Source organism: Salmo salar, chromosome ssa12, assembly GCF_905237065.1.
Source record: "Salmo salar chromosome ssa12, Ssal_v3.1, whole genome shotgun sequence".
NCBI classification, from domain to species: Eukaryota; Metazoa; Chordata; class Actinopteri; order Salmoniformes; family Salmonidae; genus Salmo; species Salmo salar.
The window spans coordinates 21,894,055-21,918,980 of NC_059453.1; the positions used below are offsets into that span (position 1 = coordinate 21,894,055).

General features: G+C 42.2%; 1 protein-coding gene across 1 annotated transcript; it reads right to left on the minus strand.

Moving 5' to 3' along the window:
- Window positions 1-100: 100 nt before the first annotated feature.
- LOC106590349 (uncharacterized) lies at window positions 101-24,129 on the minus strand. Its single transcript, XM_045691023.1, has 11 exons — window positions 23,827-24,129; window positions 19,248-21,101; window positions 18,753-18,999; window positions 17,415-17,514; window positions 14,020-14,097; window positions 10,513-10,617; window positions 9,817-9,949; window positions 9,192-9,306; window positions 6,829-6,953; window positions 1,597-1,677; window positions 101-1,448 (listed from the first exon to the last, which is right to left on the minus strand). Exons 1-11 carry the CDS (start codon window positions 23,864-23,866, stop codon window positions 1,357-1,359), a joined length of 2,970 nt encoding a protein of 989 aa, XP_045546979.1. The 5' UTR covers window positions 23,867-24,129; the 3' UTR covers window positions 101-1,356.
- Window positions 24,130-24,926: the final 797 nt, after the last annotated feature.

The window sequence follows — 24,926 nt, forward strand, 5'->3', positions numbered from 1 at the left end:
TGAAATTCACGTTTTCAATAATCCGTATTTATCCAAATATTTTTTTTTCATCATCACATATTATTTTTATGGTTACTCAATAAAAACATATATGCAAGACTTGGAAATTCACCTTAAATGGGAAAGTGGCAGTTTAATACATTAATGCATGAGAAAACAATGCATACATACAATGGGACACATTTGCAAACATTTACAGCATCTCTTTCCTTCAAATTGCATTTTTGATACAGTAATTGGACAGGGAAGGACAATGAACAATTGTTGCTCTATTACGTTTGCTTTGATGTTGTGGATATTGGGCTGAAACAGTATACATATTTACCCAAACGTGGAATATTTACAATATAATACAGGAAGTTGGCATTTAGTTGGCATCTAAAGTATATATATTTTTTATATCTAGGATAAAAAACGAATAAACAACAAAATGCTTGCTTCAAGAGCAAATTCAAACCCACACCATTCAGATCAATGACAAAACGATCATCAAAATATAGACTTCATTGCAGTTTAGAAAATAGGAATATTTGACAGTTCCAGTGTTGATTCAGAGTGAGGGTTAGGGCAATGCCCAAATGGCACCCTATTCCCTATACAGTGCACTACTTTTGACCAAAGCCCAAGTCTTTGCTAGGTAAAACCCCGCCTTATCTCAACTCACTGGTCACCATAGCAGCACCCACCCATAGCACGCGCTCCAGCAGGTATATTTCACTGGTCACCCCCAATGTCAATTCCTTCTTTGGCCGCCTTTCCTTCCAGTTCTCTGCTGCCAATGACTGGAATGAGTTGCAAAAATCACTGAAGCTGGAGACTCATATCTTCCTCACTAACTTTAAGCATCAGCTGTCAGAGCAGCTCACAGATCATTGCACCTGTACATAGGCCATCTGTAAATAGCCCATCCAACTACCTCATCCCCATATTGTTATTTTTTTATTTATTTTTTGGCTCCTTTGCACCCCAGTATCTCTACTTGCACATTCATTCTGCACATCTATCACTCCAGTGTTTAATTGCTAAATTGTAATGACTTCGCCACTACGGCCTATTTATTGCCTTACCTCCCTAATCTTACCTCATTTGCACACACTGTATATAGATTTTTTCTATTGTGTTATTGACTGTACATTTGTTTATTCCATGTGTAAATCCGTGTTGTTTGTGTCGCACTGCTTTGCTTTAACTTGGCCAGGTCGCAGTTGTAAATGAGAACTTGTTCTCAACTGGCAAACCTGGTTAAATAAAGGTGAAATAAAAAATAAAATGTTTTAAAAGTCTCTGGTCAGAAGTAGTGCACTATATGGGGAATAGGGTGCCATTTGGGATGCAAACCTAGATCTACAGTATAAACTACTGCTGGATCAGAGAGTGTAGGAAGTAGGCTGCAGCTATCGTCAACATCACCAGATATCTCCCAGGCTCCAGCAGTTGTCCAGAACTTCCTGTTTAAATGAACATTGAGATGAAAGATTGTATTACATTAATACGTCTACACAGTAAGGTTTATTTGTATGTTTCTGTTCAGTTATACACTATCACACCTACTGTATTGGGTGTGTGTGTGTGTGTGTGTGTCAGTGGTGTACTTACTTGAGCAACCTTCTGTCTGCTTGAAGATGCCCATCTTCTCACTGTCTTTGATAGAGTTCATCTTGTCCGTACTCACCTCCCCTGTAAGTCAACAGGGTATTGGTTATTAAAAGTCACAGTAGTATGTAGCATTGTGAGTAACTTGTTACCATTGTATTATTACAATGTTATTACCATTTTATTCTCCCCTGTAATGTCTTCATCAGGCTTCCCTAAACTGAGAATATTGTGTAAAGATTGTTTTGGAGTCTGTGAAAGCTTGGATGGTATATCACGCATTCTCTACCAGAAAGTTGGTTGGCCCTCTTTGATGTCACGTAGGTTGATACATTGCTATGTTTTCATTTATGAAGCCCTTTTACAAAAAGTTCCACTGTTCCTAACATCATTACTAAACTTCAGTCATACTAGTTACCACACCCGGTTTCAGGGATGACTAACTCTGTAAATTCCTTTGGTCTCTACAGAGTTAGGTAAATCAGCTTTAGTTTCTTGCACCTTATTTGAGGAACAATCTTCAAAATGTTGTTAAATGTGATGTTCTGGTGCCTCTATGGCAATTCAGAAAGCGGATTGAGGACCTTATTACTGATGAATGTCTTTGTTTTTTATGACCGTGTTTTTCTTTCTGCTTGCATTTTGTATTTATATTTTCATGTGTGTATTTTCTGTAATTTATTGACTCAGTATGACTCTCTGATAAAATAAAGGTTCAATAAATAAATCTACAGCCTAGTCTGAGTACCCAGATCAAGGAAAAACTATGTTTTTAGATGAGACAAATAAACTTTTTTTCACAAAGATAGTTTATCATTCACAACTCTGTATGTCTTCATCGGGCAGTCCTAAACTGAGAACATTCCACTGTATTCTTCTGATGTCATAAAGGCCATCCTGTCTGTGCTATACTGTGGTACCTCTTCTCCATACACTGCTCTCCTCTGTCCCACTGGGACAGACAACTTGGAGGGGGGCAAAGGTGCATCCCAAAGGGCACCCTATTCCCTACTTAGTGCACTACTTTTGACCAGGGTACATAGGGCTTTGGTCAAAAGTAGTACACTATAGAGAATAGCCAGACCCTTAACTCCAGCATCAGGTTACCCAGCAGTTTTTGTAAGGCTTTTGAATGGGCAGAATTATTCATTGTCTGGACAGACACAGAGGCCTGAGCAGCTAGCTACTTAGTGCACTACTTTTGACCAGGACCATTGGGGTTCTGTTAAAAGTAGAGTGCTATGTAGGGAATAGGATTCTTTGGAACGCAACTATCTCCGAGTAGCTCTCAGACTGGGACACAAGGGCTGAGAAAACAACAAAGCTTTATGGAGGGAAGAATCAACACCTAGCATAGCATCTACACAGACTCCCACGATTTGGCAGTTCATTGAAAGCGTCAGACAAAAACCCTGGTAATTGCTCTGTAGCGTGAGGAGGAGTTGTTTTTCTCCATTATACAAGGCTTAATCTGTGTCCTGCAAACCATCTGTGAGCAGCCTACCTCCTCATTCTTCAAAAAGGCATTCCTTCACCCAAGAACACCTACAGCTCGTGTTTCAGCACCTCTATTCCTTCTCTACCTGACTGTCAGTTGTGACACTTTAATGACAAAGACAACTATATAAGTGGTGTGATGTTCAAATACTCAGACAACATAATTATAACGTTTCGGATGTAAACAATAGGTTTACATTCCAGGTGAATACTTTTGACTAATGAATTGTGTCATGGCCTCCAAGAAACTAGATTTCAACATAGATTGCCAAATATAAATGCACGCACACACACACAGACACACACACCTAAACACCTTCTTTGCCCGCTTTGAGGATAATACAGTGCCACAGACACGGCCCGCTACCAAGGACTGTGGGCTCTCCTTCTCTGTGGCCGTTGTGAGTAAGACATTTAAACGTGTTAACCCTCACAAGGCTGCCGGCCCAGACGGCATCCCTAGCCGTGTCCTCAGAGCATGCGCAGACCAGCTGGCTGATGTGTTTACAGACATATTCAATCTCTCCCTATCCCAGTCTGCTGTCCCCACATGCTTCAAGATGGCCACCATTGTACATGTACCCAAGAAGACAAATGTAACTTAACTAAATGACTATCACCCCATAGCACTCACTTCTGTCATCACGAAGTGCCCAAGAGACTAGTCAAAGATCATATCACCTCCACCTTACCTGTCACCCTAGACCCACTTCAATTTGCGTATCGCCCCAATAGGTCCACAGACGATGCAATTGCCATCACACTGCACACTGCCCTACCCCATCTGGACAAGAGGAATACCTATGTAAGAATGCTGTTCATTGACTACAGCTCAGCATTCAACATCATAGTACCCTCCAAGCTCATCATTAAGCTTGAGGCCCTGGGTCTCAACCCCGCCCTGTGCAATTGGGTCCTGGACTTCCTGACGAGCCGCTCCCAGGTGGTGAAGGAAGCAAACAACATCTCCACTTCGCTGATCCTCAACACTGGGGCCCCACAAGGGTGCATGCTCGGCCCCCTCCTGTACTCCCTGTTCACCCATGACTGTGTAGCCATGCACGCCTCCAACTCAATCATCAAGTTTGCAGACGACACAGCAGTAGTAGGCTTGATTACCAACAACAACGAGACAGCCTATAGGGAGGAGGTGACGGCACTCGGAGTGTGGTGTCAGGAAAACAACCTCTCACCCAACGTCAAAAAAACAAAGGAGATGATCTTGGACTTCAGGAGGCTGAATAAATTTGGCGTGTCACCTAAAACCCTCACAAACTTTTACAGATGCACAATTGAGAGCATCCTGTCGGGCTGTATCACTGCCTGGTACGGCAACTGCACTGCCCATAACCCCAGGGCTCTCCAGAGGGTGGTGCAGTCTGCACAATGCATCACCAGTGGCAAACTACATGCCCTCCAGGACACATACAGCACCCGATGTCACAGGAAGGCCAAAAAGATAATCAAGGACAACAACTACCCGAGCCACTGCCTGTTCACCCCGCTACCATCCAGAAGGCGAGGTCAGTACAGGTGCATCAAAGCTGGGACCGAGAGACTGAAAAATAGCTTCTATCTCAAGGCCATAGACTGTTAAACAGCAATCACTAACTCAGAGAGGCTGCTGCCTACATACAGCCTTGAAATCATTGGCCACTTTAATAACTGGATCACTAGTCACTTTAATAATGCCACTTTAATAATGTTTACATATCTTGCATTACTCATCTCATATGTATATACTGTTTTTTATACCATCTATTGCATCTTGCCTATGCCTCTTGGTCATTGCTCATCCATATATTTATATGTATATATTCTATTCCATTCCTTTACTTAGATTTGTGTGTATTAGGTAGTTGTTGTGGAATGTTTAGATTACTTGTTAGATATTGCTGCACTGTCGGAACTAGAAGCACAAGCATTTCGCTACACTCGCAATAACATCTGCTAACCATGTGTATGTGACCAATAACATTTGATTTGATTTGACCTTTCCACTATAACGTTAGACTGGTGATAGACCTACGCTGTATTGTCACTGTTAGTATTTGACTTGAACTGACGTTTACCTTAAAATGAGTGACAACAATGTGCAGTAGCTGTCATTCTTACTTGAATTACTGTCATCTCTTCAACACCTCTGCAGTGAACCTGTCCTGAAACCACTTCTGAATATGGGTGACTAACTTCTCACTACTTTCAATGACTCACTGAGGAAGATACTTGATTGTTTTTCTGAAGTCGCTGTAGGCTCGTAGACTATAAGCTCTAGGGGATCTCCCTCACAAGTGCTTAAAGGTCCAATGCAGCCGTTTTATCTCAATATCAAATCATTTCTGGGTAACAATTAAGTACCTTGCTGTGATTTAAAATGGTCAAAAATAGCAAAGAGCAATTTCTCAAGCTAGAATTTTGCTAGGACTGTCTGGGAGTGGTCTGAGTGGGGAGGGGAAAACTGAAAATTAGCTGTTATTGGCAGAAAGATTTGGAACTCTCTTTCTTATTGGTCTATTAACTAATTTACCACCTGGTGATATCACCAGGCAGGCTAAAGCGCCATCCCACTAAAACAGGCAAGAATATCAAGCTGTCTTTTCAAACAGCTCTTACATTAAAAGAGCATTATCATAATTATATTTTAACCTCATGGTGAGGAAAAATATATATTGTAAAACACAGGAATATCACTTTTTGACTGCACTAGGACTTTACACGTTATTATTATTGTTAAAACAATTCCCCCACATGCACTGACAGATGTTTTAGGCTGATCTGATTCATCAGCGCAACCCACACACTTCCTTTTTACCACTTGCATGTCCCTCCCTGTTCAGTGTTAGGGTCAGGAGAGGGGACTTGGTATATAATATGGGCACAGTGTCACGTCCTGGCCAGTATAAGGGTTAATTGTCATTTTAGTTTGGTCAGGACGTGGCAGAGGGTATTTGTTTTATGTGGTTCGGGGTGGTGTTTTTCTAGAAGGACATTTGATTTAAGTATTCCGGGGTTTTTGGGCACTGTTTGATATTCATGTAATTCTATGTTTAGTCTAGTGAGTCTGTTTCTATGTTTGGTTAATTGGGGTTGGTCTCTCAATTGAAGGCAGGTGTTGTCTATTTGCCTTTAATTGAGAGTCCCATATATTAGGGTGTGTTTGTCATTTGTGGGAGATTGTTTCTTGTTTTGCTGAGTGAGCCTTTCAAGACTGTTTCGTAGTTCGTTTCATTTTGTTGTTCTGGTGTTCACTTAGTTTGTAAATAAATACACAAGATGAGCATCCACATTCCTGCTGCGTTTTGGTCCTCCTTTACCAATGACAACCGTGACACACAGACAATAATTCATTCTGTAATGTTTTGACTTTGCCACAATTATCAGTGTTTGTGCTGGAACATTTGTCTGCATCTTATTTGGAAAGAATATAACTTTTGAACAGTATAGAAATTCAAAGAAAACACGTTTTCAGGCAGATTTTGATAAAGGAATATTGGGCATCATTGCGCTGAACCATAGACAAACAATATACTACCTACTGTATGTCATCAGCTGTACCTGAGATAAAGAAGCTGATAATAGCATGTGCACAGTCAAGAATGACCAATGTAATGTTTTAAATGTGTCTTAAGTGCCACTGCCTCCGTAATTCATAAAATGTTTCTTCTTTTTTCTTCTTTGATCAGAGAATATTGTGCATCACTGTGCTCTACACATACAGCACTATATTATTGGCTGTACCTGAGACAAGGAAGCTGACTTTCTGGCATGGTCCGTCCACTGTGGTCAGAGGAGACCCTGGAAGGATGGTGACCCTGGACATGTTCACCTCTAGGACCTCTGCCACCCTATTGCGGAAGTCATATCTTGAGAGAAAAATGAACAATAGACAATTTGTATTATTGTTTTTATAATTTGTTGGGAAAGTATACAATTTCACAACATATATATATATAAATATATACAGAGGCTGCATAATAATGGCCGGAACGGAGCAAATGGAATGGCATCAAACACCTGTAAACCATGTGTTTTATGTATATGATACTATTCCACTGATTCCGCTCCAGTTATTATTTACCTTTTTTTTTTTACAATTTAGTCATTTAGCAGACGTTCTTATCCAGAGCGACTTACAGTAGTGAATACATTTCATACATTTTTTTTTCCTTTTTTTCCCGTACTATCACGATCCTGTTCACCCCAATTAAGGTGCCACCAACATCCTGTGATATATACAGTGTTTTCAGAAAGTATTCAGACCCCTTGACTTTTTTCACATTTTGTTACGTTACAGTCTTATTCTAAAATTGATTGCAAATATTTTTTTCCTCATCAATCTACACACAATATGCCCATAATGACAAAGCGATAACAGGTTTTTAGAAATATTTACTAATTTATTAAAAATAGAAAACTGAAATACCTTATTTACATAAGTATTCAGACCCTTTGCTATGAGACTCGAAATTAAGCTCAGGTGCATCCTGTTTCCATTGATCATCTTTGAGATGTTTCTACAACTTGATTGGAGTCCACCTGTGGTAAATTCAATTGACTGGACATGATTTGGAAAGGCACACACCTGTCTATATAAGGTCCCAAAGTTGACAATGCATGTCAGAGCAAAAACCAAGCCATGAGGTCAAAGGAATTGTCCGTAGAGCTCTGAGACAGGATTGTGTTGAGGCACAGATCTGAGGAAGGGTACCAAAACATTTCTGCACCATTTAAGGTCCCCAAGATCACAGTGGCCTCCATCATTCTTAAATGGAAGAAGTTTGGAACCACCGAGACTCTTCCTAGAGTTGGCCGCCTGACCAAACTGAGCAATCCGGGGAGAAGGGCCTTGGTCAGAGAGGTAACCAAGAACCCGAGGGTCACTCTGACAGAGCTCTAGAGTTCCTCTGTGGAGATGGGAGAACCTTCCAGAAGGACAACCATCTCTGCAGCGCTCTACCAATCAGGCCTTTATGGTAGAGTTGCCAGACGGAAGCCCCTCCTCAGTAAAAGGCACATGACAACCCATCTGTGTGATATTGAGTATACAAAACATTAAGAACAGGATGCTGGCCAATGTTGATTCCATTGTTTCCCACAGTTGTGTCAAGTTGGCTGGATGTCCTTTGGGTGGTGGACCATTCTTGATACACACGAGAAACTGGTGAGCGTGAAAAACCCAGCAGCGTTGATGTTCTTGACTCAAACCGATATGCCTGGCACCTACAATCATACCCTGTTCAAAGGCACTTAAATATGTTGTCTTGCCCATTCATCCTCTGAATGAAACACACAACCCATGTCTCAAATGTCTCAAGGTATAAAAATCCTTCTTTAACCTGTCTCCTCCCCTTCATCTACACTGATTGAAGTGGATTTAACAAGTGACATCAATAAGGGATCATACTGTAGATTTCACCTGGATTCACCTGGTCAGGCTGTCATGGAAAGAGAAGGTGTTCCTAATGTTTTGTACACTCAGCATATATGAATTCATGATGATGTACTGTAATCCCATAATTCAGGATTAGTGATGATGTATTATCATGTAAAGCATTTGAAATATGGTTGGATTGTTTTCATGGTTCGACAATTGGCACTGGGCCAAACCCTTTATGAAGATATGATCAATGAGTTGTGTCACATTGTTGTAAATGAACCCTCCATCATCTTATACAGGTGTGGCACGTGTGGTGGCTGGCTGAGGAGGTGGTGAGAATACACTCTTTGAAAAAAAGGTGCTATCTAGAACCTAAAAGGGTTCTTCGGCTGTCCCCATAGGAGAACCCTTTGTAGAATCCCTTTGGGTTCCAGTTAGAACCCTTTTGGGTTCAATGTAGAACCCTTTCTCAGAGCGAGATAATACTGGTAGTTCCTTGATGGTTTAAATATTCCAAATAAATGTAAATGCCAGGTACTCAAGTATTAAAAAGAAGTAGTCTAATTACATATAACACTCACTTCCTCTTTCCCTCTCCAGTTCCACGGTTTAATACCCGATCAGTCTCACATATTGGCTCCCAACACTAACGCCTGTAGGTCTTAGCTTGATGGGCTAACACAGTCTTGAGTTCACAGGCGGTTTAATACCCAATCACACCCACCTGCTGAAAGACATGACGTTGGGGAAGGTCTGCTCTGCCCAGGGGGATTCTGGAAGAATGACGGCACACGCGAAGACATCGCTGCCGCTCCTCAGGACCAGGGACCTGTGGACCACTACAACAACAACATCAACAACAGCACCAAAGTCAGAAATATACTTTTTATATTATCACCTAAATTACTTTGTTGTTTCACACATGACATATCCCCTAATAGTGAAGGTGGTTGACATTTTTGTCATGAAACTTGATTCTCTTGGGAAACAATGTGATGCAACACTTTTGGATTGCAGTTTGGTGAGTGTGCAATGACAATACATCAATATTATGTTTCATGTGCATCATAAAGGAGTCTAGATTTCTGAACAGACATGTGTCTGTTACCTGTGTACTCCCCTGACATTTGTATGCTGGTGTCTGAGTACAGCTGTTTGTATTCTGTCTGGTCCAGCTTACAGTGCTGTGTGTGTGTGTGTGTGTGTGTGTGTGTGTGTGTGTGTGTGTGTGTGTGTGTGTGTGTGTGTGTGTGTGTGTGTGTGTGTGTGTGTGTGTGTGTGTGTGTGTGTGTGTGTGTGTGTGTCTCTGTGTGTGTCTCTGTGTGTGTGCGTACATGCTTGTGTGTTACCTGTGTAGTCCCCAGCCAGTTGTATGCTGGTGTCGGTGTACAGCTGTCTGTGTGTCAGGCTGACTGTCCCCTGTCTGTTCGTCAGGTCTCCCACCTCACAACTCAGAGCGTTGTCACGGGAACAACTGGAGTTCTGAGGGAGGACAGAACAGAGCAGAGGACGGAACCAACCATAGAAATAGAATTACTAGAAGGGACGTCCCCATTCAAGTCAATAGGGCTGGGTCAGAGGTTCCATGACTGTTCTACTCATTCTAATTCTATTGAAACCAATTCCAACAAACACTTCCACTTCTGGTTATGAAAACGATGTGAAGTATATGGTTGTGGTTGTGGTGTAGTTGCAAGTTTTAATGTCACATGCATAAGTACAGTGAAATGCCTTTCTTGCAAACTCAAAACCCAACAACTGTGACATTGTCAAAGACAAAGATTCGATGGAATATCAAACACAGTTCTATTGGATTCCATAAGACTTGTTGATCAAGTGGAACTTTAAAGTTGAAATAAAGCAGAGATCAGCGCTACACAGTGGACTACACAGTGGACTACACAGTGGGGGAAATTCTCCTATGATGGCTAGGTACTGGGCCCTTATTCATAAAGTGTCTCAGAGTAGGAATGCTGATCTATCCTAGACACTTCATGAAGAATGGCCATGATGTATTGTAAGTGAAAATGAGAGAATAAACTCACCCCAGCTTCCATGTTGAAGGGGTTAAACGTGTCCCCAACACTGGTACACTGGTTGTCGTTCACCTCAGAGCCTTTACCAGTGATGATCCAGGAAACCTCTGTTACCTAGTTACAGTGGGGAAAACATTATTTTTTCTCTGATGTTTTACCATTCTTTTTATACAGCTTCCCTTTTCTAATAGAACCTGTGATACGATTCTACGGTAGATAGACTCTAGTGACAGACATTAAAATGTTACAGAGCAGCTGATTTGTTTCTTACATTGTTTCTACGTCTGCATTGTGTTTCTACGTCTGCATTGTGTTTCTACGTCTGCATTGTGTATCTACATCTGCATTGTGTTTCTACGTCTGCATTGTGTTTCTACGTCTGCATTGTGCTTCTACGTCTGCATTGTGCTTCTACATCTGCATTGTGTTTCTACGTCTGCATTGTGCTTCTACATCTGCATTGTGTTTCTACGTCTGCATTGTGCTTCTACATCTGCATTGTGTTTCTACGTCTGCATTGTGCTTCTACGTCTGCATTGTGCTTCTACATCTGCATTGTGCTTCTACATCTGCATTGTGGTTCTACGTCTGCATTGTGTTTCTATGTCTGCATTGTGTTTCTACGTCTGCATTGTGCTTTTACATTTGTATTGTGTGTTCTACGTCTGTATTGTGTGTTCTACGTCTGTATTGTGTGTTCTACGTCTGCATTGTGGTTCTACATCTGCATTGTGCTTCTACGTCTGCATTGTGGTTCTACGTCTGCATTGTGGTTCTACGTCTGCATTGTGTTTCTATGTCTGCATTGTGTTTCTACATCTGCATTGTGTATCTACATCCGCATTGTGCTTCTGCATCCGCATTGTGTATTCTACGTCTGCATTGTGCTTCTACGTCTGTATTGTGTGTTCTACGTCTGCATTGTGGTTCTACGTCTGCATTGTGGTTCTACGTCTGCATTGTGTTTCTATGTCTGCATTGTGTGTTCTACGTCTGCATTGTGTTTCTACGTCTGCATTGTGTATCTACATCTACATTGTGTTTCTACATCCGCATTGTGTGTTCTACGTCTGCATTGTGCTTCTACGTCTGCATTGTGCTTCTACGTCTGCATTGTGTTTCTACGTCTGCATTGTGTTTCTATGTCTGCATTGTGTATCTACATCTGCATTGTGTTTCTACATCCGCATTGTGTGTTCTACGTCTGCATTGTGCTTCTACGTCTGCATTGTGCTTCTACGTCTGCATTGTGTTTCTACGTCTGCATTGTGCTTCTACATCCGCATTGTGTGTTCTACGTCTGCATTGTGCTTCTACGTCTGCATTGTGCTTCTACGTCTGCATTGTGCTTCTACGTCTGCATTGTGCTTCTACATCCGCATTGTGCTTTTACATTTGTATTGTGTGTTCTACGTCTGCATTGTGGTTCTACATCTGCATTGTGCTTCTACATCTGCATTGTGTTTCTACATCTGCATTGTGCTTCTACGTCTGCATTGTGGTTCTACGTCTGCATTGTGGTTCTACGTCTGCATTGTGTTTCTATGTCTGCATTGTGTTTCTACGTCTGCATTGTGTATCTACATCCGCATTGTGCTTCTACATCCGCATTGTGTGTTCTACGTCTGCATTGTGCTTCTACGTCTGTATTGTGTGTTCTACGTCTGCATTGTGGTTCTACGTCTGCATTGTGGTTCTACGTCTGCATTGTGTTTCTATGTCTGCATTGTGTTTCTATGTCTGCATTGTGTATCTACATCTGCATTGTGTTTCTACATCCGCATTGTGTGTTCTACGTCTGCATTGTGCTTCTACGTCTGCATTGTGCTTCTACGTCTGCATTGTGTTTCTACGTCTGCATTGTGCTTCTACATCCGCATTGTGTGTTCTACGTCTGCATTGTGCTTCTACGTCTGCATTGTGCTTCTACGTCTGCATTGTGCTTCTACGTCTGCATTGTGCTTCTACATCCGCATTGTGCTTCTACATCCGTATTGTGTGTTCTACGTCTGCATTGTGGTTCTACGTCTGCATTGTGTTTCTACGTCTGCATTGTGCTTCTACGTCTGTATTGTGTGTTCTACGTCTGCATTGTGGTTCTACGTCTGCATTGTGCTTCTACATCCGCATTGTGCTTCTACATCTGTATTGTGTGTTCTACGTCTGCATTGTGGTTCTACGTCTGCACTGTGCTTCTACATCCGCATTGTGCTTCTACATCCGCATTGTGTTTCTACATCTGCATTGTGTTTCTACGTCTGCATTGTGTTTCTACGTCTGCATTGTGCTTCTACATCTGCATTGTGCTTCTACGTCTGCATTGTGTTTCTACATCTGCATTGTGTTTCTACGTCTGCATTGTGCTTCTACATCTGTATTGTGTTTCTACGTCTGCATTGTGCTTCTACATCTGCATTGTGTTTCTACGTCTGCATTGTGCTTCTACATCTGCATTGTGTTTCTACATCTGCATTGTGTTTCTACGTCTGCATTGTGCTTCTACATCTGCATTGTGTTTCTACATCTGCATTGTGTTTCTACGTCTGCATTGTGCTTCTACATCTGCATTGTGTTTCTACGTCTGCATTGTGTTTCTACGTCTGCATTGTGTTTCTACATCTGCATTGTGTTTCTACATCTGCACTGTGTTTCTACGTCTGCATTGTGTTTCTACATCTGCATTGTGTTTCTACGTCTGCATTGTGTGTTCTACGTCTGCATTGTGTTTCTACATCTGCATTGTGGTTCTACGTCTGCATTGTGTTTCTACATCTGCATTGTGTTTCTACGTCTGCATTGTGCTTCTACATCTGCATTGTGTTTCTACGTCTGCATTGTGTTTCTACGTCTGCATTGTGTTTCTACATCTGCATTGTGCTTCTACGTCTGCATTGTGTTTCTACATCTGCATTGTGTTTCTACATCTGCATTGTGTTTCTACGTCTGCATTGTGTGTTCTACGTCTGCATTGTGTTTCTACGTCTGCATTGTGCTTCTACGTCTGCATTGTGGTTCTACGTCTGCATTGTGTTTCTACATCTGCATTGTGTTTCTACGTCTGCATTGTGTTTCTACATCTGCATTGTGTTTCTACGTCTGCATTGTGTTTCTACGTCTGCATTGTGTTTCTACGTCTGCATTGTGTTTCTACATCTGCATTGTGTTTCTACATCTGCATTGTGTTTCTACGTCTGCATTGCTTGCTCTTTGGGGTATTAGGATGGGTTTCTGTATAAGCACTTTGTGACAACTGCTGATGTAAAAACGGCTTTATAAATACATTTGATTGATTGACCTTGATTTCTGGATGCCGAGATTGCACTGTAGGCTAGATAACAGCCACTATGTGACACAAGTTATTTATTGCCACAAAAATAGTTTATTTTTCCAGGCTCCCTTTTTCAATGGAACCTACCTGTGATAAGGTTAGAAATTAGATAACCATGAGAATGTGACAGTTTTTTTTGTTTCTATTAAAAGAGATTGAACAGATCCGAGAGGTCCATGCATGCTTACGTCTAGCACCTGTGATGACCGCACGTCCACCTCCAGAGTGATGTCACTGTAGCTGCCATCCAGAAAAGTCTGCTGGGACTGAAGACAGTAGAGTATACTGTTAGACTAGTTACTGAGTCAATGGGACTGAAGACAGTAGAGGATACTGTTAGACTAGTTACTGAGTCAATGGGACTGAAGACAGTAGAGGATACTGTTAGACTAGTTACTGAGTCAATGGGACTGAAGACAGTAGAGAATACTGTTAGACTAGTTACTGAGTCAATGGGACTGAAGACAGTAGAGGATACTGTTAGACTAGTTACTGAGTCAATGGGACTGAAGACAGTAGAGGATACTGTTAGACTAGTTACTGAGTCAATGGGACTGAAGACAGTAGAGAATACTGTTAGACTAGTTACTGAGTCAATGGGACTGAAGACAGTAGAGGATACTGTTAGACTAGTTACTGAGTCAATGGGACTGAAGACAGTAGAGGATACTGTTAGACTAGTTACTGAGTCAATGGGACTGAAGACAGTAGAGAATACTGTTAGACTAGTTACTGAGTCAATGGGACTGAAGACAGTAGAGGATACTGTTAGACTAGTTACTGAGTCAATGGGACTGAAGACAGTAGAGAATACTGTTAGACTAGTTACTGAGTCAATGGGACTGAAGACAGTAGAGGATACTGTTAGACTAGTTACTGAGTCAATGGGACTGAAGACAGTAGAGGATACTGTTAGACTAGTTACTGAGTCAATGGGACTGAAGACAGTAGAGGATACTGTTAGACTAGTTACTGAGTCAATGGGACTGAAGACAGTAGAGGATACTGTTAGACTAGTTACTGAGTCAATGGGACTGAAGACAGTAGAGAATACTGTTAGACTAGTTACTGAGTCAATGGGACTGAAGACAGTAGAGGATACTGTTAGACTAGTTACTGAGTCAATGGGACTGAAGACAGTAGAGAATACTGTTAGACTAGTTACTGAGTCAATGGGACTGAAGACAGTAGAGTATACTGTTAGACTAGTTACTGAATCAATGGGACTGAAGACAGTAGAGGATACTGTTAGACTAGTTACTGAGTCAATGGGACTGAAGACAGTAGAGGATACTGTTAGACTAGTTACTGAGTCAATGGGACTGAAGACAGTAGAGGATACTGTTAGACTAGTTACTGAGTCAATGGGACTGAAGACAGTAGAGGATACTGTTAGACTAGTTACTGAGTCAATGGGACTGAAGACAGTAGAGGATACTGTTAGACTAGTTACTGAGTCAATGGGACTGAAGACAGTAGAGGATACTGTTAGACTAGTTACTGAGTCAATGGGACTGAAGACAGTAGAGAATACTGTTAGACTAGTTACTGAGTCAATGGGACTGAAGACAGTAGAGAATACTGTTAGACTAGTTACTGAGTCAATGGGACTGAAGACAGTAGAGGATACTGTTAGACTAGTTACTGAGTCAATGGGACTGAAGACAGTAGAGGATACTGTTAGACTAGTTACTGAGTCAATGGGACTGAAGACAGTAGAGAATACTGTTAGACTAGTTACTGAGTCAATGGGACTGAAGACAGTAGAGGATACTGTTAGACTAGTTACTGAGTCAATGGGACTGAAGACAGTAGAGGATACTGTTAGACTAGTTACTGAGTCAATGGGACTGAAGACAGTAGAGAATACTGTTAGACTAGCTACTGAGTCAATGGGACTGAAGACAGTAGAGAATTGTAACGGGTGTCGTAATGATTGGACGAAGGTACAGCGGGAACGTGTATACTCATCTTCTTTAATTGGTTAAAAGAAGGAAAAACAAACACACCGACCGCCACTAACAGCCCTGTCCTGTCCTGTCCTGTCCTGTCCTGTCCTGTCCTGTCCTGTCCTGTCCTGTCCTGTCCTGTCCTGTCCTGTCCTGTCATGTCATGTCATGTCATGTCATGTCATGTCATGTCATGTCATGTCATGTCATGTCCTGTCCTGTCATGTCATGTCATGTCATGTCATGTCATGTCATGTCATGTCATGTCATGTCATGTCATGTGTTCAGACACTAAACAAGGAGACAACTACCCACAAATCCCATTACAAACACACCCCTATACATAGGACCTTCAATCAGAGGCAATGAGGAACAGCTGCCTCCAATTGAAGGCCAATCCCAATTAACTAAACATAGAATTAAACAACCTAGATCTAACATAGAAATACACTAACCTAGAACATAACCCAAAGACCACGGAACACTCTAAACAAACACCACTCTACATAACACATAGCCCAACAAACCCTGAACCACATAAAACAAACACCCCCTGCCACGTCCTGACCAAACTACAATAACAAATAACCCCTTTACTGGTCAGACATGACAAGAATACTGTTAGACTAGTTACTGAGTCAATGGGACTGAAGACAGTAGAGACTACTGTTAAACTAGTTACTGAGTCAATGGAACTGAAGACAGTAGAGAATACTGTTAGACTAGTTACTGAGTCAATGTAATTTAACCAGGTGTTTTAAGGTTATGAAATCTTACGTCACTGGGAACATGATCACCTGCTGTCCTATCAGCAAAGCTATATTAGCACTTGTTTTATGAGACGCTCATACCAGGTGTTCTAAACTGTCTGTAAAGAGCACACAAATCCTGCATCTGATAGACCATAATATTTGAAAGGATATTTGATGGGTTCTCTAAGCATCCTAAACAGTAATGGAGATACACTGTGGAGGACACAGGTCTGTATAGGAGCCTGACAAATACAGCTGTTCTCCTGAGTGCTTTAGACTGGGGGCTGCCGGGGGGCTGCCGGGGGGCTGACTCTACAGGCCAACACTACATGGCTGTGTTTACACAGGGATCCCAATTTGATTGTTCTAAAGACCAATTCGTGAGAAAAAAAAACATCAGAAATGGGCTGCCTGTGTAAACACAGCCATAGACACACATAGACAAACACAAACACTCACAGATATACACACACAGATCCAGACACACGCCCTACCGTCACACACAGGACTCTGCTACAGCCCTAATGAATTCACTGTCTGGCGCAGCAGAAAATACAGTGTCATGTTTTTGTGGCAGCTTTGTAATGATTCGCCAGCTTACTCTCCTGGGACGTATCATAAACGGGATAACATCCACTCCTGCAGATGCGTGTTGTTGTATTCCTCATGGTCTGAATTAGTCTAAATATGTTTCCCCTGTAGGCAATAATGAAATCTTTTTTTGATGTTGTATATATTTGGCAATTTCTTTATTGGATAGAGAAGAGGCAGTGTGAAATATGGAGATTTTTTCTGAAATAGTATTAGACCAGATTCAAACCAATTAAGTACTTTTGTGCCATTTGAATACTGTAGAGAGCAAAGGTGAGATCCAGGTCTTACCAGTTTGACTGTCCCTGTCACCGTGCTTTTGAAGACAGCCTTGGCAAACACCCAGTGTCCATCTGTTGCATTCTCAGCTAAGACGTCAGCACACCGCATCCTGGAATTCACAAACACAAATAGACCAAATATGAACTCATTAAAGAAAACTATTATTGTGAACGACTCAAAAATGAAACATTTAGGGGATGCAAACATGATTCAGATGTGTCCCGTGTGGCTCAGTTGGTAGAGCATGGTGTTTGCAACGCCAGGGTTGTGGGTTCGATTCCCACGGGGGACCAGTACGGAGAAGAAAAAAAAATTTATGAAATGTATGCATTCATTACTGTAAGTCACTCTGGATAAGAGCGTCTGCTAAATGACTAAAATGTAAATGTTATAAACTGTTATGCCGATTCAGAAGACATACCCACTTTATAAGTCAACACCACAACAAGAGATGAGGATACAGTATTCCAGACATCCTACCCTATAAAGGCCCTACTTTACCTGTTTGGCTTCTTGTCGTGCCAAATAAGCTTTGTTCTAGGTAATAATGTGAGCTGTCCCATGTCCTGTATGGCCAAGTGTAGCTCATTTGGTAGAGCATGGTGCTTGCAACACCAGGTTTGTGGGTTCAATTCCCGGGGGGGGGAATCAGTATGAGAATATATGCACACACTACTGTAAATCACTCTGAATAAGTGCATCTGCTAAATGACTGTGTGACAGTGTTGGGCCAGTAACCAAAAGGTTTCTAGATTGAATCCCTGAGTTGACATGGTAAAAATCTGTGGTTCTGCCCCTGAACAAGGCAGTTAACCCACTGTTCCTAGGCTGTTATTGTAAATAATGATATGTTCTTACCTAGTGAAATAAATGTTACATTTTTAAAAGAATTAAGTGAATATAGCTCTCTCCATTTTACATGAGTAAAGTGTTTGATTTGAGTCAGAAATTATTCTGCGTGAACTGACTGAGCTAAAGAGGAACTGGATGGTAATGTAAAACATTCCAAGTTTGTCAGAAGTTCCGTTCATGAATGTCAAGGTATCACAAATGTGACCCAAAGAGGAACCAAGTCTACAGCAGTCTTAAATGAATCACACACCACCTGTTACAATCTTTCCCCTTGTGTATTTTTGGTTTGGCTGTTTATAGCACTCCTGGAGGGAACTGTGGCTATACAGACCCATGACAAAGGTGTGTGTGTGTCTCTCTCTCTCTCTCTCTCTCTCTCTCTCTCTCTCTGTCTCTCTGTCTGTCTGTCTGTCTGTCTGTCTGTCTGTCTGTCTGTCTGTCTGTCTCTCACACACACACACACACACACACACACACAAAAATCCCCACACTCACCTGGATCCGTTAGTGTAGTGAACCACCAATGACCTCCCCACTATACTGTTCGGCCCTGTCATCGGCATATTCCCGTCCAAATACCGAGTCTGTGTCTGGTTCTGATCCGTCAGCATCCCGAACTTCCCGCTGATGTCCCCAGTCTCATATTCATCCACAGTCCCTGACCCCGGAGCAGGAGAAGCAGACACATTCCAGGAGAAGGGGTTAAAGTGGTCCATGACGTTGCTGTCCGAGCAGGGCTCTCCTGTAATATTAATAATAATATGTTCTATTTGATAAACGCCTTTCTCAAAAGGAGGGAAAAGGATTGATACTTGCGTTTAAAAAAATGAATATTTGATCAAGTTATCTGTTCATATTACAAAACAGTTACAGCTTTGAAATTAATTAACAGATATACACACAAAGGCTGAACAAACACTCAGAACAATAGAGGACTATCACAACACTCAAGGACATCTGGCTCCCATTATAAAGAACATGAAATAGTACCTGTGGCACTGATAGGCAGCATGTGGACGTGGTAGCCCCCAGCCCTGGAGCTGAGTCCAGCCAGGGAGACGTCCATCATGGTTGGGCCCTGAGGGAAAGCCTGGGAGAACCGGATCTGGCCCCTGGAGGCCCCTGGTCCATGCCAGGGGCCCAAGACCGCCGCGGGCATCCGGACCTCAGTGAGGTTAGCACAGGCTATCCTGGGGGCGGCGCCCTCCGCACTGTGAATCACCACCGATCGACCAATCATGGAGCCCGACCTGGCGGGAAGTGACAACCAGGAAGTGGTATCCGTAAAGAAGTGTTTGGCCGACGCCCCACCCACTCGGGTCCCCAGGTCGAGGGTGCTGTGCTTTTTGGAGAGGTCCCCCACCTCACAGGAAAAGGGTCTGGAGGGGCCGCAGTGGAGGGTGTAGCTCAAATCCCTTGTGTCCACGTTGAAGGGGTTCCAGTGGTCCCCCGTGGTCCCACACCTCCCCTTGTCCGCGTCTGTCTCCGAGCTGATAGGATACATGTGGATGTGCCAGTGGTGGTTACGGGTAGCGGTCTCGGAGGGTCTCCCATAGGACAGATCCATGAAGACTGTGACATCAGACAACGGGTTGCTCTTGAGTTGGACGAACTGGACCATACCCACCACAGGGTGACGGAATGTAGCCCTGGCTACATGCACCTCTCCTGGGTAGCCTATGTAGGTGCACAGGAACCTAGTTCCATCCGGACGGTGGATTACCACAGACCGACCCACGATGCTGTTCTGTCCGAACAGAGGGAGGTTGAAGTCTGTGAAAACTGTGTCCATCACAGCTTTACCCTCTAGTGACCCATGCCTGGCGCTGAGGTCCCCTACTTCATACCGGTCATGGGTCGACCCAGGTCCAGAGGGGTAGGTGGGATCTTTAGTGTCCATCCCGAACGGGTTCCAATGGCCTCCAACGTTGTCGTTGGAGCAGGTCGTCTGCGGAGGTGACCTCATAGGAGGTGTGGGGAAGTGGTGGATGTGATAGGGTCCGACCCGGCTCCTCAGATTGGTCAGATTCACTCTCAGTTTTGTGACTTCGAACGGCGAGGCCTGCCTGAAGAGGAAGTAACCCTTGACCCCTCTCATGTTCACCAGGGCGCTCACCTCCTTCCTGTCCATTGTTCTGATCTCGGCGCACATATAACTCGAAGACCCCAGTTTGAGGAGAGCGAAGCGGGTGTTGGAGCTGAAGCTAGCGAGATCCAAACGAGACTTGACGGGTGTAAGAGGGCTGCCTACTTTCAGTTCCCCAAGCTGGGTGAGAGATGAAGGTTCCAGACTATCCAGAAGAGCCTTACAGTCTCTATCAGAACTCTGCGACGTCAAGATGGTGATGTTGGTTGCCGTAGCACCTACCTGACCAATCGTTGCCAAGTTTGTGAGGACCCTGGCGTGGGTCTGTCCGACGTTCTGCCTGATGTAAATGTCGCCGGCAACCGAGCTGAAGAACCTGGCCTGCCACGTCTGAACTGTGGTTTGACCGCTTATGACTGTACAAGCTTTGGTGCCGTTGCATGTCTCCAAGGTCAACGAAAGGTCATCCAGATTTGACCTCTGTTTAAATAGACTGGACATATTAACAGTGGTGTTGGATGAGAACGGATCAATGGTGAACGTGAAGATGCTTGCTCCTACGTTGGCTTCAAGGCAAGGCTGAGCAAAATGGCCGAACATCACAGGGAACACACTCAGGGAGAAGTTGAGCGACGAATCACAGGTTCCGGTACCAGTGACGTTTACGGTCACCGTCTGATTAGTGGAGTCAAACCGCACCCATCCCGTGACTCCCCCCATGTTTAGGTTGGCCTGAAACTGGGTGCAGGAACTGGAACCTGAAAAACACAGCCGAACAGACAGAGAGACATACAGACAGACAAATGTGGAAGTAAATAAGTGCACAAGGAAGTATGTCCCTATTGTGTTACATCTGAATTGTTTTGGAGTGTTCACATGCTTTGCCATTATGGACGTAATAACTGACAGGTTTAGTAATTGATATTGATCTTTCTCATTTCTCAAGGAAGTTCTTAAAGGCCCAATGCAGCTGTTTTTATCTAAATATCATTTCTGGGTAACAAATAAGTACCTTACTGTGATCGTTTGTCAATTAAAATGGTCGAAAAGAAACCAAATAGCTTCTTGGTAAAGGGCAATTTCTCAAGCAAGAATTTTGCTAGGACTGTCTTGGAGTGGTCTAAGTTGGGAGGGGAAAACTGAAAACTACCTGTTATTGGCAGAGATGTTTGGAACTCTCTTTCTTATTGGTCTATTAACTAATTACCAGGCAGGCCAAAGCTCCATCCCACCAAAACAGGCTGAAATTTCTGACGGTCTTTTCAAAAAGCTCTTACACTAAAAGGTCATTATTATAATCTTCACAATTTCACAGTATTATTTCAACCACTATGGGGGCCATAGTGTGGAAATATATATAAAACACAGGAATTCATGTTTTTGACTGCACTAGGCCTTTTAGGATAATCTTAAAGTGGTTTATGATATTTCTTCAAGCTTATGTATTGACGACTATACAGTAGCAGTGGTTAATCTAACATATTTTCCAAGGCATGTAGAAAGGGTTTCCCCCACTATTACAGTAACTTCCTCATCACTGTAATGTCAATAGCTAGTATATTTCATCATCACTGTAATGTCAATAGCTAGTATATTTCATCATCACTGTAATGTCAATAGCTAGTATATTTCATCACCACTGTAATGTCAATAGCTAGTATATTTCATCATCACTGTAATGTCAATAGCTAGTATATTTCATCATCACTGTAATGTCAATAGCTAGTATATTTCATCATCACTGTAATGTCAATAGCTAGTATATTTCATCATCACTGTAATGTCAATAGTGGTGGAACAAGTACCCAATTGTCATACTTGAGTAAAAGTAAAGATACCTTAATAGAAAATGACTCAAGTAAAAGTCACCCAGTAAAATCCTACTTGAGTAAAAGTCTAAAAGTATTTGGTTTTAAATATACTTAAGTATCAAAAGTAAATGTAATTGCTAAAATATACTTAAGTATCAAAAGTATAAATCATTTCAAATTCCTTATATTAACCAAACCAGACGGCACCATTTTCTTGTTTTTTTATTTACGGATAGCCAGGGGCACAATTCAACACTCAGAAATCATTTACAAACAAAGCATGTGTGTTTAGTGAGTCCACCAGATCAGAGGCAGTAGGGATGAGTGTGTGAATTAGACAATTTTCCTGTCCTGCTAAGCATTCAAAATGTAATCAACAGTACTTTTGGGTGTCAGGGAAAATGTATGGAGTAAAAAGTACATAATTGTCTTTAAGAATGTAGTGAAGTAAAAGTTGTCAAAAGTATACATTTTAAAGTAAAGTACAGATACCCAAATCAACTACTTAAGTAGTACTTTAAAGTAGTTTTACTTAAGTACTTTACACCACTGAATGTTAATAACTAGTACATTTCATCATCACTGTCATTTCAATAGCAAGTATATTTAACATGAGATGATGACAGATAGCTGCAGCGAATTAGTAATATTAAGTCATCAACATGCATGTAGTAGCCTATAAAACAGATACGCCTACCAGTTAATATGCCTTCATATTCTAGCCGAATGATAGCCTATGACTCAGGACTGTTATGAATGTAAGGTATGCAGTAAACATCAATATTAGGATATCTGGAGGAAGTAAACAAAGCACCTATGAATGTGGACTCTACCTCTCACTTAACCGATATGCCCCCTTACCAGGCGTATACTGCTCACCTGCTCTAAGCTAGTGACACATTGAAATTACACTGGTCTCATGTAACACATGAATGGATTTCATACAAGAGCTCAACTCAGCCATAGAGAATAGGCTACTGGCGCCAAAGACTGCTGCGTGAGCCAAGCCATGTATTAAGGATGAATGAAATGGCTATAACCCTTGCGACCCAATGGGCCGATAACATTGTCTGAAACTATGGGGCTTTAGTCAAAAGTAGTGCACTATGTAGGGAATAGGGTGCTATTTGGGAAGCAGACATTGTCTCTCAGCGCATGTAATTCTATCAATTAGCCTGGGTAGCCCTGAGAAATGCTACAGTATCAAATGACATTCATAGCTGCTACGGGTGGAGTGTATGTATCTACGGGTGAAAAAGTTCTAACATAGAGTAATATGTGAATATACACCACAGGTGTGTTCTGAACCTGTGAAGTCAACCATGCAGAAGACAACTCCATTGGAACATCACTGTGATTTTTGCCATCAAGTTTGATACATTAGTATGATACTTGATAGATTAGTTTGCTAGATTAGTTTGATTGATTGAATAAAACAAAGTATTTAGAAAGAAACTGTATTGATCATAACCTCTTTTTAGGGATAGTTAATAGCAATAGTTAACAATCATTTATTAACTAAAGCAAGTGGATTTCAAGGTGTAAATATTATGTGACCTTTTCCCACACCCTCTACAGTAACCAAGTAAATAGCACTTCGTATACAAAAGAACTGCAAACCAACCAGGCTTAAGTATTGCAAAAGTATTTAAAAAACCATTGACGTACTTACCCAGAAATGCCAACAGCATGACAACTGGAACAAGGCACATATTGGCAAATGTGTGTATTGTACTAATTGGATGAAAACATGCAAAAAATAAAACCAATTCAAAATGTACATGCAAAATCCAAATCAAAAGTGTATAATAAAACTCTATGAGTGTGTGAAAGAGAGATCCAGTGTGTGTGTCTGTGTGTGAGCGAGTGTGTGTGTGTGTTTGGTCTCAGAAGGAACGACCGTGTGTGTGTGTGTGAGATGTGTGTGCAGCCTCCCTCTTTGTGCCCCTCTCTCTCCCAGCATCAACCTCTGCTGTTTAAGCAGCCGATTGGTCCAGCCAACATCACTGTATCTATTCTATGGAGCATAGGAAAGGAGGGGCTGGCTGGCTGGCTGGTTGGCTGATTGACTGAGTGACTGCCTGACTGGCTGTTTAGCTGACTGGTTGGCTGAATGACTGATTGGCTGGCTGACTGTCTAGTTGAATGACTGGTTGGCTGACTGGTTGATTGGCTGACTGACTGACTGACTGACTGGTTGGCTGAATGACTGACTGGCTGGCTGGCTGGCTGACTGGCTGGTTGGCTGAATGACTGACTGGCTGGTTAGCTGAAAGACTGACTGGCTGACTGGTTGGCTGAATGATTGACTGACTGGCTGGTTAGGTGAATGACTGACTTACTGACTGGCTGGCTGGTTGGCTGAATGACTGACTGGCTGATAAAAGTGTGATTATAGTTTTTAACCCATAGGAGAACCCTTTTTGCTTCTAAGTAGAACCCTGTTGGGTTCCGTGTAGAACCCTCTGTAGAAAGGTCTCTACATGGAACCCAAAGGGGTTCTACCTGCAACCAAAAAGAGTTCTTCAAAAGGGTTCTCCTAAGATTTTAGAAAGCACCTTGTTTCTAAGAGTGTAGGATCTTGTCACGTCCTGGCCAGTATAAAGGTTAATTAGTATTGTAGTTTGGTCAGGACGTGGCAGAGGGTATTCGTTTTATGTGGTTCGGGGTGGTGTGTTTTGTTGAAGGGGCATTTGGTTTAAGTATTCCGGGGTTTTTGGGCACTGTTTGGTTTTCAGGTATTCTATGTTTAGTCTAGTATGTCTGTTTCTA